The 18,544-nt window shown below is 41.3% G+C and overlaps 2 protein-coding genes across 6 annotated transcripts in view; one reads left to right on the forward strand and one right to left on the reverse strand.

Annotated features, from left to right (window-relative positions):
• Positions 1 to 7,449, forward strand: part of zanl (zonadhesin, like) — a 66,667-nt gene extending 59,218 nt beyond the window's left edge. The window contains exons 173-187 of one of the 4 annotated variants that reach the window (XM_081695256.1): positions 171 to 298; positions 1,858 to 2,129; positions 2,274 to 2,482; positions 3,263 to 3,407; positions 3,761 to 4,008; positions 4,196 to 4,325; positions 4,416 to 4,617; positions 4,930 to 5,091; positions 5,450 to 5,580; positions 5,832 to 6,034; positions 6,178 to 6,313; positions 6,452 to 6,592; positions 6,691 to 6,781; positions 7,118 to 7,176; positions 7,270 to 7,449. In XM_081695256.1, the coding sequence (XP_081551382.1) occupies positions 171 to 298; positions 1,858 to 2,129; positions 2,274 to 2,482; positions 3,263 to 3,407; positions 3,761 to 4,008; positions 4,196 to 4,325; positions 4,416 to 4,617; positions 4,930 to 5,091; positions 5,450 to 5,580; positions 5,832 to 6,034; positions 6,178 to 6,313; positions 6,452 to 6,592; positions 6,691 to 6,781; positions 7,118 to 7,176; positions 7,270 to 7,343 (2,331 nt within the window). In that variant the 3' untranslated portion in view covers positions 7,344 to 7,449. Of the gene's footprint in view, positions 1 to 170; positions 299 to 1,857; positions 2,130 to 2,273; positions 2,483 to 3,262; positions 3,408 to 3,760; positions 4,009 to 4,195; positions 4,326 to 4,415; positions 4,618 to 4,929; positions 5,092 to 5,449; positions 5,581 to 5,831; positions 6,035 to 6,177; positions 6,314 to 6,451; positions 6,593 to 6,690; positions 6,782 to 7,117; positions 7,177 to 7,269 lie in introns of those variants that run through there. The other 3 variants (XM_081695252.1, XM_081695254.1, XM_081695255.1) reach the window with 3 other exon arrangements.
• A 146-nt stretch (positions 7,450 to 7,595) lies between these two features.
• Positions 7,596 to 18,241, reverse strand: trappc14 (trafficking protein particle complex subunit 14). 2 transcript variants are annotated; one of them, XM_081695257.1, is made up of 10 exons: positions 16,754 to 18,241; positions 15,736 to 15,831; positions 14,772 to 14,901; positions 14,220 to 14,306; positions 13,306 to 13,426; positions 12,226 to 12,373; positions 11,846 to 12,080; positions 11,019 to 11,155; positions 10,541 to 10,740; positions 7,596 to 9,940 (listed from the first exon to the last, which is right to left on the reverse strand). In XM_081695257.1, exons 1-10 carry the CDS (start codon positions 17,252 to 17,254, stop codon positions 9,853 to 9,855), a joined length of 1,743 nt encoding a protein of 580 aa, XP_081551383.1. In that variant the 5' UTR covers positions 17,255 to 18,241; the 3' UTR covers positions 7,596 to 9,852. The 2 variants fall into 2 exon arrangements, with proteins under 2 accessions (XP_081551383.1, XP_035375892.1); XM_035519999.2 differs by having other exon boundaries at positions 7,596 to 10,433.
• Between the last annotated feature and the right edge of the window lie 303 nt (positions 18,242 to 18,544).

Below are 18,544 nucleotides of genomic sequence, written 5' to 3' on the forward strand. Positions count from 1 at the left end.
GATAGACAAAAGCAGGATTACAAAAATTTTATTTTAAAATTCTGAACTCTGGTCAAATTTCATCATAATCATATTGGAATCATATAAAAGTGAAGCATTTTCAATCAGTTGTAACCAAGATTCACTGTTCATTCCTCTTCACACTTCTTTCTCTTACATGTTCTTTGTAGGTGTGTGGCATGTGCGGCAACTACAACGGCAATTTCAGTGATGACAACTTGATGCCCAACGGACAGCCAGCTAAAGATGTCATAGAGCTGGGTAACAGCTGGAAGGCAGAAGGGGACAGTGACCCAGGGTGAGCGCTTGAAAAACTTCAGTATAATAGAGTACAATAATCTTAAAAACTGTAGATCAGTACAAGCAACAGGGTAAGACTGCTCTCTGTCTCTACTGGTGTTAGTAACTATATGCTCAAAGTAATGCACACATCAGAAATTGCAATCAGGCTTCATGTTCATTCTAAATAACATTTAAAAAATGCAGTTATTGCTTCAGGTTTTTTTTTTCAGATAAATACGTCTAACTAAATCATTCTTATCCCAGTTTTAACCAAATTATTATTCAGACAGAGTGTTTTTCAGTAAACGATTGCCTCAGGATATATTATTTAAAGCCACAGTGTGAGCCACTGTGCACCTCATTGGAACATTTCATACTGCTGTCCAAAGTGCATTTTAGTCTGCGGTGCTTTGTGAAAATGGCCCCAGATCATCTTCCCTGCCTTCATTGGGGAAGTTTCAAACACAAAGGAGTCAAAAAGCCAGACTAGAATGTCATCACGTGTCACTGCAAATTCTGGACAAGGATGAAGTTACCTCTCCTGGATGAATCCCCACTTGTTACAGTCTTGCTAACGAGGCAGTAGTCTAGAGGGAGTGGGAGTAGTAACAAAAGCTAGTAGGTAAGAGACAAATTGCCCAACAGGAGATTTTCTTATACAAATACACAAGTATAGTACATATAGATATAGAACCCAGAGGTACAAGCAGAAAAGGTGAAGAATAATGGTGGAGCTATTCTTGCCTTGGAAAGAGAGTAAGTGCCCAAGAAAAGGACATCATAAAACTGAAGCTACCCTAATCCGCTTTTTTAAGTGTCTAGCCTAATTTCTAAATAGAGAAAAATTTCTAAATAGAGTTAAAACTTACCCACGTGATGGAAAATGTAGATGCGCACACAATCTAACTGGTTCTCAATCCAAGAGTAATAGTTTAAGGAGAGGAGTGAGTGAGAGAGAAAGCTAGACATAGAGTTAACAAACAAGCAAGTAGCAAGTATGAACAAAAATCAAACATGATAAATAAACCAAGTTGCATACACAGAACAAAGACGTGTCAATAAACCACCAAGATAGACTGCCACTCTCACTGCTGTGCATCTTTAAAGGGGAAGCTCCACCTCTTTTCGTTGATTGTGTCCCCTGATTGGTTGGGTGACAGCAAGCTTGGAAAGCTAATTAGCAACCTGATATACCTATAGAGAGAGACAAGAACGGATGCAGAGGAGAGAAAAGAGGAAACACAAGCGGGCGCACTGACAAATGTGATGAATTATGTATGACGGATGAATTTAAAGCTGCACAAGTGAAAAGAATTTACCACGTGTGCAAGTGTCCTGGTACTTCTGGGTCAAATGGTTTTAGTCTGCATAAGAGGTATGCTAAATATAGTGTACTTCTGTATCTCTTTGGGGAAAAAAAAATTCTAACACGTTTCACATCTTAATGAAAAGCAAAACACAAACACTGAATGCAGTTGAATTCCTCAGGAATGACGACCTTGTCTGTCTCTATGTGTTCCTCATCCATTCATTATTTTTTACCTTTATGCTCTCTCTCCATCGCTGTCCCTGCAGATGCCAGCCAGACATGCGGCCCGACATCCGCCCCAACTGCACAGCCGAAGAAGAGGAAGTTATCGGGGCTCAGTGTGCCGGCGTGCTCCTGTCCGACCGTTTCAAGCCCTGCCACACGTTCATCCCCCCAGAGGCCTTCGTTGGAAACTGCATCTATGACATGTGCGAGTATGGCGGTATGCAGTCCACGCTGTGCGACAACGTGGAGGCGTACGCCCAGGCCTGCCAGAGTGCCGGTGTGACCCTCAGCTGGAGGAACAGCACCTTCTGCCGTGAGTCTCCCCAAAACATACTGTTCCTTGAATGCCTTGCAGATGCATTCTGGAATAAGGCATTGAAATTATATGTGCATTTATGGGCAAAATAAAGGCAGGATAAGGGTCATAGTGGTTCCACTCTTTTACCTTCCACTACAGCTCTCCCGTGCCCACCGAAAAGCCACTACTCGGACTGCGCGCTGCCGTGCCCCCCCACTTGTGCAGACCTCTTCCCCATCTTCTGCCCCCTGCCACCCAACAGTTGCGTGGAGGGCTGTCAGTGTGACGCCGGCTTTGTGCTGAGCGATGGCAAGTGTGTATTGCTCTCCAACTGTGGATGCGTCGATGACAAAGGACAATATCATGACGTAAGTGGCTGGGCAGACAGGCCTGCGGTGTGACCAGACAGAGCTTCTTCAAGCCCAGCTTCAAAAACTGGGCAGTACTGTACTTTGCCTCAGCATGCTTTTTTCTCCAACACAGTATTCAGCTCCCATGTAGGAACATTCCACACAGATTTGTCATTAGAAGTGTCATTACGCAAAATTACAAAGCCCAAACAAGGTGCTTCAAAACACTACCTGCTTCTGTGGTGGAATTTTGAATAAACAACAAGTCAGACGTGATTAAAAGAATAATTTAATAAAGAAAATAAGACATACAAAACACAGCTGTGTGAGAGCTAATGCTCTAAAGCGAAAGTTCTAAAGGGGTAGACTGACTCTGTTGCTTATATCTAAACTTCATATCCCCCAGGGAGGGGTGCTCGGTCATCCTATTTACCCATTTCCTGCTCCTTATCGCGCTAAACACTTTTGCACATATCAGGATGCTCTGTTCCACCAGGACAGACACAGTTTGCTAGTTCCTTTTTATCAGCATTAGTCGCACGACACATGCAAGATCACGAAGCAGCTGATTCAGCAGTCGTTTTGTTCACACAATATACAAAGACAGAATGTGCAGACTAAACTATTCATATGGGATTACATAGAGAAAGGATTAACATGATTATATATGAATCACATGATAATACATGATCGAATAATATTTTCCATCACACTTCATAACAGTTGGGCTCTGTGTTTTAGACAGTGTGCTACAGAGGCAGAGACAGAGGACTAGAATAATGGCAGCGTTTGTTGCAGGTCGGAGATTCCTGGGTGACAGAGCACTGCGATCGGAAGTGTGCCTGTACTCTGGGAGGAGTTCTCTCCTGCAAGGAGTTCCAGTGTAGCTCCAGTTCCGTGTGTGCCCTGGACAAAGACGGAGAGCGCTACTGCAAACCTGAGAGTATGTCCTGGCAGCTCATGTGATTTCACTGTTTCTGGCTATCCTTACCTGACAGAACAAAATTCACTGCTGTGTCTAACGGATAGTCATACTGTAATTGGTTTTTCATGTCAATTCAAATATTTTTTCAGTTTATCATGTATAAAGTAGACATCTGCAAGTATGAAGGTTTTTATCCCTAATCTAATGCACATAACCCTTATTAATATAATCCATCGGTCGAACTGGAGAAACCAGTGTCATCTTGGCATGTCAGATATATTTTGCAGTTCTAGAAAAGCTGTACCACATACCTCCGAAACAGATCTCTTTCAGTGCAGTCTCCCCCCCCCCCACCACTTTCTCATTCATAGGTTTTGACAAGTGCACAATTTCTGGAGACCCACACTATCACACCTTTGACAAATTCAGCCACCACTACCAGGGCCCATACACATACATGCTAAGCAAGGATCACAATCTGCCCAGCTTCCTCACACCCTTCACCGTGAGGGGCAAGAATGCCCGCAGGGGGGGCAACAACCACATATCCTTCCTGCATGAGGTCTACGTGGATGTGTATGGTGTTAGCGTTCGCATGCTACAAAAGAAGGCTCTGCTGGTAAGAAAGTGCAGAATTTGGGGGATTACATGCATACAAATAAAATATCACATACGCTGTCATAGTCTCTTCAGTAATGGACTCTTCTGCACAGTTAGTAATTATTTGGTATGAGTTCCACATATGTTTTTTTTTTAATGAATTTCCACCATCTAGCTTACTCTGGGTTCGGTGTTCTTTTTCCCAGGTTGATGGTGAGCGGGTGTCCCCTCCTCTGCGCCCTATGCAGGGTATGCAGCTGACCCTGAACTTGCACTACATACAGCTCTCCACTGACTTTGGCCTTACCGTGCGCTTCGACGGGAACATGCAAGGGGGTAAGTGTGGATGGTTGCACACGTCTGTTCACGTCACACCCACCGCACGTCACACAGCCTGCATCAACACCGACTCATTTCTCCACACAGAGGTGATCCTACCAAGCACATACAGGACACATGTGCTTGGCCTGTGCGGGAACTACGACAGACGCTCCAACAATGAGTACGTGAAGCCTGACGGCAGCCTGTCCCGCAACCTCAATGAGTTTGGAGACAGCTGGAGAGTGAGCGACAGGCAGGGGGAGGAGCTCCGCACCACAGATCTGCCCCAGCATGCCCACCTGCACAAGTGTGTGAGGCAAACTCCCAGACTGTACTTCAGTCACAGCACTGTCAACTGACCAGCAGCTGCTTCACTCACTGACATTTATAAAAAATGCTTTAAAACAGATTACATGTAAACATACTTTGCAGTATATACTATACATCACCTCACACATGCACTATACAGTATCTACAGTGATTAGATTTTTTTTTAAGTTCATTCTCAAAGATCAGTCTTTCTCCATCCCATAATCCCACACCAATCCAATAATCACTTCATATTCCCTTCCTGTAATTCCTATCTTCTTCCCCATCACACTTTCTCTCTCCATCTCAGGAGGGCAGTGGAAGAGGAATTGGACTCAGGCTTTGAGACACAGGGCTGCTCTGACGCTCAGCTAGAAGAGCTAAATGGGGTGAACCAGTGTGGAGCACTGAGCAATCCTGAAGGACCCTTCTCTGTCTGCCATGCCAGTCTCGCCCCTGATACATACCAGAAGTGAGTACTTCTCCTGCACCACTGTAAAGAGCTGCACCAGCAGAACACACGGAGAGAGACTTAGAAGACTCATTTTAAAAGTACTGGTAGTTGTGCATGTGTGTGCATGCACGTGCATGTGCGTGAGTGTAGGTATGTCTAAGGTGATCTGCACTGAATGTTCTATACTGAATGTGAAAGTTAGCACTTACTGAACTCTTGCACACACTTCTCTATGTACACTTGCTCACTTCTGTAATTGTTAAAAAGCTATCAAGTGGTTGGAAGAGGATGTTTTTCGGTGTGATTTAAATAACTAACAAAACCAGATGTGTGCCTCATAGCTCTGACATTGTATGCATGCATGTGTGTGTTGCAGGGACTGTGTGTATGACCTCTGTGCAGATCAAAGCAATTCCACATTACGCTGTGCAAGCTATGCAGTTTATGCCCTGGCTTGTCAGGAACAAGGAGTTCAACTTGGGTCTTGGAGGCAAAAACTGGATTGTGGTATGTCCTACATGCACACACATTTGAAAGTAATGTAACTTGAAACACTAATAAAACTAGGGTGCACCGACAGCAAACATGCATACACAGAATAAACAAATACATAAATAAGTAATAGACATAGTATAGTGTACTGTACATATTGACAAGTGCCTTACCCCCACAAATTTCAATTTTACATAAGCCCATCAAACCTGCTGACGTCTCCTAACCCATGAATATATCACCCTTTACTTCCTGTGCATATGTAGCTCTGCAGTGTGCTGCCAACAGCAGCTACAGCACCTGTATGACTGCGTGCCCAGCATCCTGTGCAGACCTAGCAGCACCCTCAGAGTGTGAGCAGAGTATATGCGTGGAGGGCTGTGAGTGCAATGCTGGATTCACCATGAGCGACACCCAATGCGTTCCTTTCAACGAGTGTGGCTGCACCTACCTGGGGCGCTACTACACTGTAAGTCCCCCAGTCGTGAGTAGATATCTCTGCTGTAACGATTTGATTAGTATTGACAGATGTATTTATGTACGTGGTATTCAGAGCAACTTCACTCTAATGTTCTTATTTTTTTCCCCTCTCTGTCACATGCGCTCATGCAGCTGCAGGAGAAGTTTGTGACGGAGGACTGTGCACAGACTTGTGAATGTTCCACTACTGGTGCAGTTTGTCAGCCCAAAGGCTGTACAAAGACACAGGTCTGCACTATCTACGCCACCAAACGAGACTGCTATGAGAGTGAGTGTCTTCTTTTAAATCACTAGCAATGTACTACATACAACCTCCACTATACAGGACTCAAACAGCATAATTCGTCTGAGACTTTACAGGGAATGTTAAAGAAACGCAAATGTGATTTCCTTCTCTCCCTTTCAGTGAGTCCGTGTCTGTCCTCACCATGTCTGAATGGTGGCACCTGTGAAGAGTCATCGACTACTAGCTACAACTGCTTGTGTCCAGAGGGGTTTGAGGGGACCAACTGTGAAATGGAGAAAACGCACCCTTATAGCAGTTTAGGTAAAAAAATAAATAAATAGATAAAAATCATAAATCATTAAAAAATCATATCAAAGATTTTAAGGCTAGCGTTTATGCTGTAGTCATTGTTTTGACAGATCAAACAACTATTATACTCATTGGCGTCTTGGTACCACTCGCCATCATCATTATTGTTACAGCGATTGTGTGCGCCTGCAAGAAATCAAGGTATGCTTGCAACTGAAAACAAAAATACACTTTGCACAGGAAACATAAAATTACCCAAGACAATTAAACTTTGTCATGAAAATGTAATAACTATCTATATATTATTCTAAATGTTGTAGCTATACAATATACATAATTACCCTTAAACAAAAGCCAAATATCTACATATTAACCTTGTAATTGTTTCATTTATAATCCAATGTGCTGGAGAACAGAGCCTAAGCAACAAATTGGTCATACTGTCCAGACACTTATAGACTGCTCTGTATATCAAGCCTAAAAATGTATGTTGTGGAGGAGTAATTTTATAAAAGTGAAATGGGGTTGTCTACTCAGGCACAGAAAAAACAGCTTTGATACTACTAGCAGCCACAACCTGCCACTGCAAAATGCAGGTATGTGCTACTTTTTTCCCAGGCATGTTTTTAAATATGGGGAAAATGCATAATTTCAATAATGCACCTAACTTTTCAAACACTTCTCAACAGATTTCCTCTCTCAAAATGTTGATGACCATAAGAAGAGCGCAGACAACAGGGTGATGAAATCTTCCAAGTTCTAGAGTAACCTGCCATTCTGATTTGAACATAGTTAAATTTTTTATTTATTGAATTTTAATGTAATGCTGTCAATGGAATTAACACTTGAACAAAGTAACTTCTGTGAATATTTTTAGTTTTGTAATCAGGTTTTAGTAACTTATTTGTATACACTTCTGTAATTGTTGGTGGAAGGTGCAATAGTCTAATGTCTGCACATCCCTTTCATAAATGAAATAGTTATGATAAAAAATAACAAATTTTTAAAGGAAATGTGAAAATTATACTATGCCCAAATCCATTTATTCAGTTATTTCAAGTGCAGTAACTCAGTACCTGTTGAATATCACACACTTTCACAAACTATAAACACTTTTTGTGATTTAAACACTTTAAATAACAGAGTAAAATTCAAGACAACTTAACATATATGACATATAAATATGACATATAAATGATTCTAAAACTTTAACAGATCACTCACTTGACATTTCATTTTCTTTCCAAGAAAACAATAAGTTAAAACAACTGAAATAAAGTGCTTAGATGATCTTTAAAAAAAAATCAATAACTCATTAAGAAATGCTTCAACTTGATGTTACTGATGGAATATATAAAAAAATTATAAAATTAACAAAATAAAAATATGCTCAGGCTTCTGTAAAGAGCATGTTTATGAAGCAGTACTATGTTCCAAAGCTTGAAATAGATCAACCCGCAATCTATGGGTTTGTTGAAGTACATTTTAAATAATACAAATATTGCAAAAACATAGCTTTTCTACCCAAAACAGCACATGTAGTGAAAAAAGTGAAAAAAAAAGTGAAAGTGAAAAAAAAAAAGATTCCTATGAATGCTCACAAAGCAATGAGCTCCGTGCAGTTGGTCTGTGCAACATGGAAAACATGGAGTGAAGCCTTCAGTGAACATACAAGCAAAATACACAAGAGTAAGCACTGAAAGTGAACATCATGGTGCTGATAGTGAAATAGTGTCAGCATATTTAAATGTGTCGCTACTGTTCTAAAGACCTGGCTTTATAAAGACCTGGTTCAATTTTCCAATGTCAGTCAAGTTGATTATACATTTGACTGAAAAGAACTGCAAAAGGAGTTTTAAACAGGCAGCTTCACATGCAACAAAAATTCTTAAGACTCCAGTGGGCTGAGACATCCATTTGGATCACCACACATTGCCAGTGCATGCAAATCTGTCAACATTCTAGAGCGTATAATAAAATCAGTCTTGAATTGACTATGACATGAAGTGTAGGATAAAGCTATACGACGGCTACTTGATTATCATAACAAAACAGAATGGTGTTGGTAGCCACTGTTCTACCATGAAATGATGAGATCATATTAAAATTGAGTATGCGGGGCATAAACACACATAGCTTTGGCAGATTCAGACATGAATTAAGGAAAATATACTGAACAGAAGAGCAACTTTCACCATATACCGCATGTGCAGACATGTACCAGTTACGGCAGAATAAACAGCAATCATCCATTTCAGGAGTACTCAGGAGAGTGCAGTATGAAGCATGGAAGAGCAGGCACATAATAAATCAAAATGGTGTCAGACAACAGCAGTGAGCGCCAGAACGGATGGTAACGCGTTTTAATCAACTCGCCAAGCATTGGTTGGTTTGTGTGCAGTAAAGAGTGTGTTCCTATTTAAATGTCAAGTATTATTATAAAAGGAGATGGCATACGATGAAAATTACTGTAAACAAACCAAAAAAAGGAATGATACTGTCAATCATCACTGGGACATTCCATAAATTAAATTCCAATTTAAATGTGGAGTTATATTTTCAGTGTGTAACAACCTGTACTAATGGAGGTCACTGTTATATAGGATCATTACTCATATGGAAGGACACACTAGACCACAAAGCTCACTCGACAAATACTAGTTTAGGTGCAAAGTCAGGATTACATAAATGATGATTTTGGTCTTTAGGAGTGACATTTCGCAACCATACTGGCTGTAATTGCTAAGCCATCACCATGAAAGTCAAGGAAAAAAGTCAGTCTGAGCACTCTGCTGTTGAGCTTTGGACAAACACCAGCACTCTGCGTTAAACATTACATACTAGCAGCTTATGTCAGGGACAAGGGAATGTGGGGACAAAAGAAAAACTAATTCAAATAAAAATCACTGGAGTGATTATGCTATGGCTTGGGGCAAAGGAATGAAAGTGGATTTTAAAAAATACAAGCTGCCCCGCCCCAATTAAATAAATACATTTACATTCTCATTGTAAAATAGTCTGAAGGAATAAAAACATATTCACTGTAGAAAGCAAGAGAATAGCAAATGTAATACAGAACAGTCGGTAAACGCACTGACAAACATCAGAAACATACTTTTAGGCAGGGTGATGTAATTCCCCATTACCTCTTGTCCTTCCTCAAATCCAAATCATTGCATACTCAGTGAAGTGCATGCAAAAATAAGCTTAAATTCAACAAGCAATTCAAAGCATGACCTAAATTAAACATCCTGTAAATAAACTTCAAAAACTCACCATTTACAGTAAATGCACTTTTGTGTGTGTGTTCTCATTGTGTGTGTTCTCATTGTGTGTGTTCTCATTCTGTTTTCCATCTGTCTGTCAGAAAGCAGTGAAAACACAATTTGAAATGAGATGTTAGACCTTAATCCACAGCATGTAAACAAGGAATGGATGCAGAATAAAATGAACACTTAATGAATCCTTAAACATTACTGAAACTACAAAGACACCGTCACTGCCATGTTACACTGAGTACCATGACATGTCTTCAATAACATCAATTCAAGTTTTTTTGCAAGCCATTCAATATGGCTTTAATTTCAAAATTATTTACAGTTCCATCATGACACTCCCTGTCATTCCCAGTGATGTGTACGTATTGTATCTGCCCTGGTGCCTGTGCGTGGCCGTTAGGGTATACATGTCTTCCTATGTCTAGCCATGTGACTCCAACACCAGCACCTTGCACTCGCGCTTGGCAATCTTGTCAAGAGACAGAATGTTCCGGTCAGGTGGGAGGTAGAGTGGCCGGCCCACGGGAGAGCCGACCGGGGGCGTGATGGCCCGCCGCTCCATAACACTGCCTGTCCTGTTGGGGGAGGGGCCGGGGGGTGGTATTTAGTGTCTCTTGGAACTTACCCACATGCTGCATGCTCACATCTATGCATTTGTGTGTGTGTGTGGTTTTCTCCATACCTGGTGAGGTGGGACTTGGAGGGCTGTTGATGAGAGAAGGACTGGGAGCGGCCCAGGCTCAGGCTGGCCTGGTGGCGGTCCAGGATGTCCCTGACAGCAGGGCTGGACGGACTGTTCTTGCGGCTCAACGGCCGGGCTTCGGGGGGCGGGTTGGACACAGACGCTGTGAACTGAAGCTTCAGCTTCATGTGCTGACTTAGCTAAAAGAGAGTGTTCATGGCATACCAAAGGTCAGGGGAAGCAAGGTTGCAGTTTTGCATGACAACGAGCTGTGGTTTTGCAATTAGTGGTAAAGCATGTGATGACAGGCATCTGGTCCACTCACAGGGTATGCAGAACTGACTATTTCTTATCTGTTCTACCTTTTTCTACCATGCAAATAAACGATCCTAGCAGAGTGATTCAGTTTCGAGCACCGTCAAAGTCTACAAATATTATGTCTATAAATCTATAAGTATTCAAATTTGTGTGGCCTTACCTCAAATAGGCCTGCTTTGAGAATCTGGAAGGCCACTGAGACAGAAAGAGTGCTGCCTTTGCGACAGTATCCAAGGTTACTAAGAGGAGAATGACACACGACTGCATTTACTGCCGGATCCTCCTTCTGCCCGCGACCTAGAGAGGGGAAAAGAAAGATCCAGTGTAAAATCAATGAGAAAAAATGAGCACAAGAAATGAGAAATTATATTTACAACCAAGGAATCATCTCCAGGGTCATTTTACAATGATTTGACACCTAGTTTATGTCCTGCACACATTTAACCTTTCTACCACCAAAGTTTGCATCAAATGTTTTTTTAGTACTGCCACCACTGTTGAAGCAGTAAGGCTGACATCAGCTCATGTGATACACGTGGATTCTCACTGCTGCAGTCACACCCATGATCCCTAAATACTAGATATAGATGTTTTCAGCGCTCTTTAACACTCAGCATTTTACAGTCTTTCACTGTGATCTTCAACCTTCAACATTTTTCAACCTTGTCTCACTCATATTTCTCTAATTACAAACTTGTTAATAACTTGCTAATAACATACTTTTCATTTTGTTTATTGCATTTCCAAGTTACATTTTTCCCATTTATTTTTTCATTCCACCAGTTTTTCTCTTTCTTTACACCCTCTTTCTGCTTCGCTCTGTTTAGCACCCCACACCTCCACCTACAACCATCATTATCATCTACCCACTAGTCCATGCATCAACTCAGCCATTCGGCTAACTGTCAAGCACCTATCCACCCTCCTCCATCCATCAGTCCTGCTGTCCTGCCATGCTCCCTGCTTCCCTCCATGCTATTCCCTCACCCTCGGGTGTCCAGACAAGGCGCACAGCTAGGAAGTCCTGCAGGTTGTTGAGGAGAGTGTAGCGAACCCGGAAGTGCTCCCGGGCCCTGACGGCGCTGGGGCAGCGGGCAGTCATGACGAACCGCGGCCGGTCCAGTCTGATGCTGGGCAGGCTGTAGTGGGTGTAGATGGAGTTGGTAAAAGGCAGCTTGGACGTGGACCACTGCAGGACTGCTACCAGCGGCACCTCAAGGCCCTGGAATGTGCACATGCAAGTTTGTTTAGTATTCCAACAAGTGTGATTCTTTAGATGAATGTATGGCATTGTTGTTTGAGGAGTCATATAGTGAGGAAATACATTTATGACTGAATCATTTGTCATCACTATCCTTCATTCAGACCTCATTTGAATCATCTTGGGCCTGGTCGGTGAGCTGCAGCTGAAACAGGAAGTTCTGCTCCTCCAGGGCACTGAGCATGCTGGGAAGGTGGCTAGACTCACTGTCCATTCTATAGAAAGATGCCATGGCAACTTCACCTGACTGATGGCTATAGCAGGACAGAGGACAAAAACAAACCAACCACAAACATAATACATTATATGACATACTAAAATATAACATTTTTATTATTATTATTATTATTATTATTATTATTATCATCATCATCATTATTATTATTTAAAGGGTATTTTCCATAAAGATGTGATGAGATATTTATTTATTTTGCTTTAGTACACAGAACACATGTAATCTTCACTGAGGACAATGAGGCCACTGTTGAATAAACCAAGACGTTTACAGGTAATTTAGTATCCATTAGCCTTTGCTATATATTAAGGACAAAACAGAGGCACTATGGCATGCACAAGGTCAAGCACTAAGCACTAGGTGAACTGAAAGAGAGGTGTGTCACACCAGATAAAACCCAAGATGCAGGTTATACAAAGGAGAATCTTAGACAGACAATCTGACACCTGGTAGCCGGAAACCATACAATAGGATCATATGCAGAAATATATGCTAGGCATACGGCTGGACACCCCTAAGTGCAAACGGCAGCAACCGCAGAGAGTGATGGAGAACACCAAGGCTAAAATCATATTGGACGTCCAGAATCCAGACAGATAAACAAGAAATGGTGACCCAACAACACATTGCAATAGTTGATTAGATGCAGAAAATAGCAGTGGTAATAGATGTGGCAGTCTCAAATGATGGAAACATCCAAAGGAAGGAATATGATAAGTCAGAAAAAATACCAGGGACTGAAATAAGAAACAGAAAGAATGTGGAAGCTCCAGCAAAAATGACATCGGTCCCAGCTCAGAAGAGTACAATCATAGCACATACAATACTGGCACAAACACACACACAGCACATATTTAGGTTTACCTATAGAACATATCTTTATACTGGTGTTCAGTAGTTAAACATGGTTAGTTAACTTGACAAACTTTTACTATGGAAATGAAACCATACCACACATTGTCAACGAGCAGTACTGATCCATCAGGCATCATGGGTAAATATGAGGCATTGAAATTTGGCAGGATTCTAACGTCACGCACACAGACCTCCTCCTGAGAACTCCCGTTTAACACTGAGAAACACAAACAGGATATGGCATGCACAGAGACAGAAAGTCGCATTAAATAAAGCAGAAAACAATCACCTTAATATCATGAACAATGGTGTCCCTTATGTACTACAGTATAACAATGCTTTGTAGAAATAAATACCTGTGTAGCCATACGCTTTTTTTTCTATGGCTGCACAAAACAAATATGTAAAAGAAATTTTAGACTAAGCTACTTAAGGACAGCGGATTGAACATAGTCCCTAAAAAACATTGTGGAGTATTGTGTAAAACCCAAAGAATTAAAATATTTCCATTCTCAATGCTCCCCAGAAGACTGGGTGTAGTAGGCCTGGGGAGGAATATTTCTATGATAACATATGAGAGGTTTCTCCCCTCCCTTATATCTGATACTCTCAACGGGACGATTTAATAGCATTCACTCATAAACTGTAAAACAACACACTGCTTGCTAATGGTCAGGTTTCTTTGGCTTATACTCATATATTGCTGTATTTGCATTACACCTTGCAAACAACCGTGTCTGTAACAAATGAAAACTACTGTAATCCTTATTTTGTGGAAGAGTCATGATTTATGCCATAGTAGCCATAAAACTACTTCTTTCTTTCTTCTTCATTAAAAAAAAAAAAGATATGTGAAAATCTGCACCATGTTGCATGCGTGTGGTTTTTCCTGTGCTGGCAAAATGTTTTGTTGACTAGCATTATGCAAAAAAAATTACAGTAATTAGCATTCTACCATTATTACACATTTATAATAGGTGATAATGAGGTAAAACATTTTCCAAAAGCACCTTTGAGGATAGTCAGATGTCTTCCAGACACAGTCATCTGCTGGCACTTCACTGTGGGTGGAGGGAGGACGTTTAGGGTGGTGCTGACTAGAAATGGAGACGGGAGACAAAGAGGTGATTACCTTCCTCGCGAGAGTCACAAATAAATTTGTTTTGACCTTACCATTGCAAAATGTTAACCATTCTTTAAGGTACACAAGAACAAAAAAAATTCTAGAAAGCCTTTAGCTGAGCACACTGTTAATGGTTTGCAGGAGCTCCCAGTTTGAAAACATTTTGAATTTATGGCATTTAGTACATTAGGAGTGAGTACAACTTGGGCAACTGAGGGTTAAGGGCCTTGCTCAGGGGCCCAACAGTGGCAACCTGGCAGTGGTGGGGCTTGAACCAGCAACCTTCTGATTATAAGTCAAGTACCTCAATTACAAGGTGAACAGAAATCCCCAGCAGAAATATGGACTACCAGCATTTAAAATCAATACAATGAGGATGGACATCACAAAACCAGAAATGTTGATGAGACCATGTAACTGGTGGAAAGTAAGGGCCTACCCTGGGCTTTGAAGGGGTTCAGGTCCTGGCGAAAGGTTTGGCAGGGGCTCTTCTGCTGAAGGATGCGGAGATAGCCATGTTCCTGGATCTCAGCCTTCTCCTCTTCCTGTTTCCAAACAGTCACTATGATCTGGACAAAGAACAAGTAAAAAGTAAACATACGAACAGCTAAACAAACATTTGCCAATTGTCACCCCTCCCATATATATATATATATTATATATACACACATACACACATACACACATACACACACACACACACACACACACACACACCCTTGTGGGAAATTGTCCGTTTTTTGTCAGTAAGACAAAAAAGGGCCTTTTTTGCGGTCAGATAGCAGCACTGATGGACATAAATAACAAAGTGGTTGCACTTGATACTTAACGGCTCTGTAATCCCTGACCCAAATGTAAAATAATTTGTTTGTAGTAGCAGTTTGAAGACATGTCTTGCTCATGGAATCCAGTGAACATTAAAACACTTAAATAAATGTTTTAACATTTGTAATGATGTAATTTGGTGAAATAGTTTTGGTTATGTTGCGAGACACATAACATTACCCACAGTGCACAATTTTGTTGAATATATTGTTTTTACTCTGTTGACATGTTAAAGGTCATAACCTTTTTTAGAACAAAGGACCCTTTAGAGATACCTACTTCTTGAAATTTACAAAACCTTTCACATAAATCCAATGTACACAGGTGCAAATACAGCCAAATATGAAGGAAAGGCGAAAGGCCTGTAGCACTACAAAAGGGAATGAAGCACTCAAAACACCTTTTTCTAAAGTGTCTTATGCTGCCGTGCACATAGACATTGCAGCATTCAGCTCACCTCTACGTGACACTGGCTTTGGGCATTCAGCTAACATCTCTGAGCACCTACAGATCGGAGACTCTGAGAAGCAGCTACATAGTCCCAGCCCTACTGTACAGCGATGATATACTGCTCTTACCTTCACTTTCAGTGTGCTGACTGGGAGCTTATCCAAAGACACAGTCAGGGGGAAGATGACTTCATCATTCAGAACAACTGGCTCATCTGCAGGTGACTGAACATCATGCCAGTTGGAGAAACACATCATACAAAGGACAGCACATGTGTCAAAACCACACACAATTCTGCTCATTAAAGATAAACTGAAGCAATCAGACATCTCCATGAATACAATAGTTCTTCAGCTGAGGTCAAAAACTGGTCAAAGCAACAGTATACATTATTGGAGTACAGTGTAGGCCTGCTAGGTTTACTTGTCTTTGGAGCCGCATTTTAAAAAGTTTGCACAAAGGGGTGTGACTACAGAGTGACTACTGCCAAGCAAATAGTACACAGAGTTCAGGACTTCAATCCGAGAGGCTCATGCATGTAGTCATGTTCATATTTTATGACGTAGGCCCATAAGTGTTTTGTGCAAGAGCTGTATAATAGACTCAAAGCAGCCTGCATTACCACAACTACCACAAAACTGTAATTACTGTTTAATGTCTTTCTGTTATTTGTTATTTAAATAGTTGTGTTTACTGTGTACATATTACAAAGTTTCTTAATGAACAATTTAGAAAGCAAAATGGATACAAGAACCTCAACCACGTCATAAAAAACCTTAAAGTGCTTTCTTTAGCTTATCTTCTCTCTCTCATATATATATATATATATATATATATATATATATATATATATACACAGTTAATCACAACTTCATATTTTTGATATGTTGTATAATACATTGAGAAACTGAGTTATTCTTCAGACTTCAGACAAAGATAAAGTCTTTAACATTTAAGATGTGTCCCTTAGACTCTCATAATGCAGATTGTAGCCAATGTTTAAACCTAGGTCGGAGATTTACCGTTTATTTGCCAGTTGTTTTAAACTTAACATAGCTTTGGGACGTAGCTAAAGTCTACAGGAAACGCCGACACTTCCTAGTTGGGTCGCATATTATTATTTTTATTGCCTTATGCTTTGCCCACCTGCAAAGGAGCTTTGCGAAACTCCCTCACGCCATTACCGGGGCTGTTATGGATGAGGAGCGGCTTGCATCCTCTGAAGCCTCGGTGCCTGGTGCCCCCGCGACCTGTGCAGCCCACGTCTCCCGCGTCTTCGTCGTCCGTGTCGTCCACGCACTCTTCGCCGCTGCTGTGGTAGTCGTGGTACAGCGGCGGGGCTCGCTGCCTGCCATCGCCCGGACAAACGCTTGCAACGGCGCAGAGGGAGTCTGCCAGCTCCCTCCAGGAGCGGCTGCTCGGATGCTCCGTCCCGCCGGTGTCGACGGCGCCCGCAACATTCAGCGGACCCGACCCGGGTACAACATTCTGCGACCGCAAAACAAGCAGAAAACGAACTGTTTCGCCGAGGTAGAGGTGACTACGACGCGGAAGAGTGCGATATCGAGCAGGATCCGACAGGTCCGAAATGGGAACGGCAGGAAAATACATAAAATACTCGCATTGCGACTCCATCATCAAAACCATGGCTGTGGCCAGCTACCGTATCACCAGAAATCCGGAGCACTCGCTAGCGACCGAGCGATCCAATATATCCGCTTAATCTATCCAGCTAGCAGGACAAAAATGTATCCTCCGACCAGTCACCTGAATCAGCCTACATTCCCTTTTGAAAAGTTCTGTGCGCATTAGTTATTTTAAATACATGCAAGTAAAAGGTATCCTATTTTGTGCCATATCGTTTGTCGGCCAGCTCACGCAGTGGCAACCTATATTCAAACGATCCTAGGAAATATCAGTCGAACCAAGATCTAGACTCCATGGAGGGTATGAAAATTAGTCAAGAGTAGTCGATTATAGAAAAAAATGAACTGCGATAACGTTTATCAATTGTAGGCTAAATATAGTATAGAGACGTATAATGTAGAAGAGATTTTCAAAAGAAAAAAATTATTACAACTTCATGAAGCCCTAAACTAAATTAAATATATTTTCAATTACTTGCCTATAGCGTCTGCGTTGGTACGTACTACTGCGTAATATACTAAACAGCATTTTTACGCATTTAACTTACTTTATTCGGTATACATAAAGACAGCCATTTTTGTTCATGAAAGTATTTTTATTCCATTCAACTACTAAACCAGCTCCAACACAGACCCACATATTTACAAAGGCTTTAAACATACCCTAATATTCAAGTAACAAAGAAAAATAGAATATAGTACAATTACCACGGCTCAAACAGCTGAGAGAGAGAGAGAGAGAGAGAGAGCATACAGTAGAAAGAATTCACTGTACTGTAAATTGTATGAAATTATTACAGTCCATCACTAAGATTTCTAAAGTCTTGTACTGCAAATTGAATCCACACTGAACAGCACAGGCAATGGATTCTGGTGTGGAAGCTGGACCTCTGGGTCAGCAGAGTGGTAGTTCCACACTTCAGTTTTTACCAAACGCATCATATTTCACTGACCACTCCCTTTAAAAGGTGTCCCTTTGTTGTCAGCTGCATTAACTATATGATGACTTGCGCCTTAGGGCTTGTTTGTCCAAGTTCCTCACTTCAGTAAGGAGAATTGATGCTGTCTGAACAACAACTCAGGATTTTAATTTTTGCAGTAATAAATGATGTATTTTCATCAATGTGAGCAACTCTTTGGTGTACCTTTAATTGAAGTACCACAGGTAATGTAAAATAAACACTTTTCAAATTTGTACCACCTTTGCAAGATACACTCTTGAGATGCATTGTAATGCATAAGCAAAATAACAGTGCCGACAAAACGAAACAAAACACCAGATGTACAGATA

The sequence above is a fragment of the Electrophorus electricus genome, chromosome 13, assembly GCF_041902795.1.
Source record: "Electrophorus electricus isolate QZ-2024a chromosome 13, ASM4190279v1, whole genome shotgun sequence".
NCBI classification, from domain to species: Eukaryota; Metazoa; Chordata; class Actinopteri; order Gymnotiformes; family Gymnotidae; genus Electrophorus; species Electrophorus electricus.

Excerpts from the sequence above, each read along its gene's own strand:
- trappc14 (XM_035519999.2), bottom strand. The coding sequence starts at position 17,254 with ATGGTTTTGATGATGGAGTCGCAATGCGAGTATTTTATGTATTTTCCT. Across the intron at positions 14,307-14,771 it reads GAACCCCTTCAAAGCCCAGG|TCAGCACCACCCTAAACGTC; the intron begins GTAGGCCCTTAC and ends CTCCATTTCTAG. Across the intron at positions 10,434-10,540 it reads TCCAAGTCCCACCTCACCAG|GACAGGCAGTGTTATGGAGC; the intron begins GTATGGAGAAAA and ends CTCCCCCAACAG.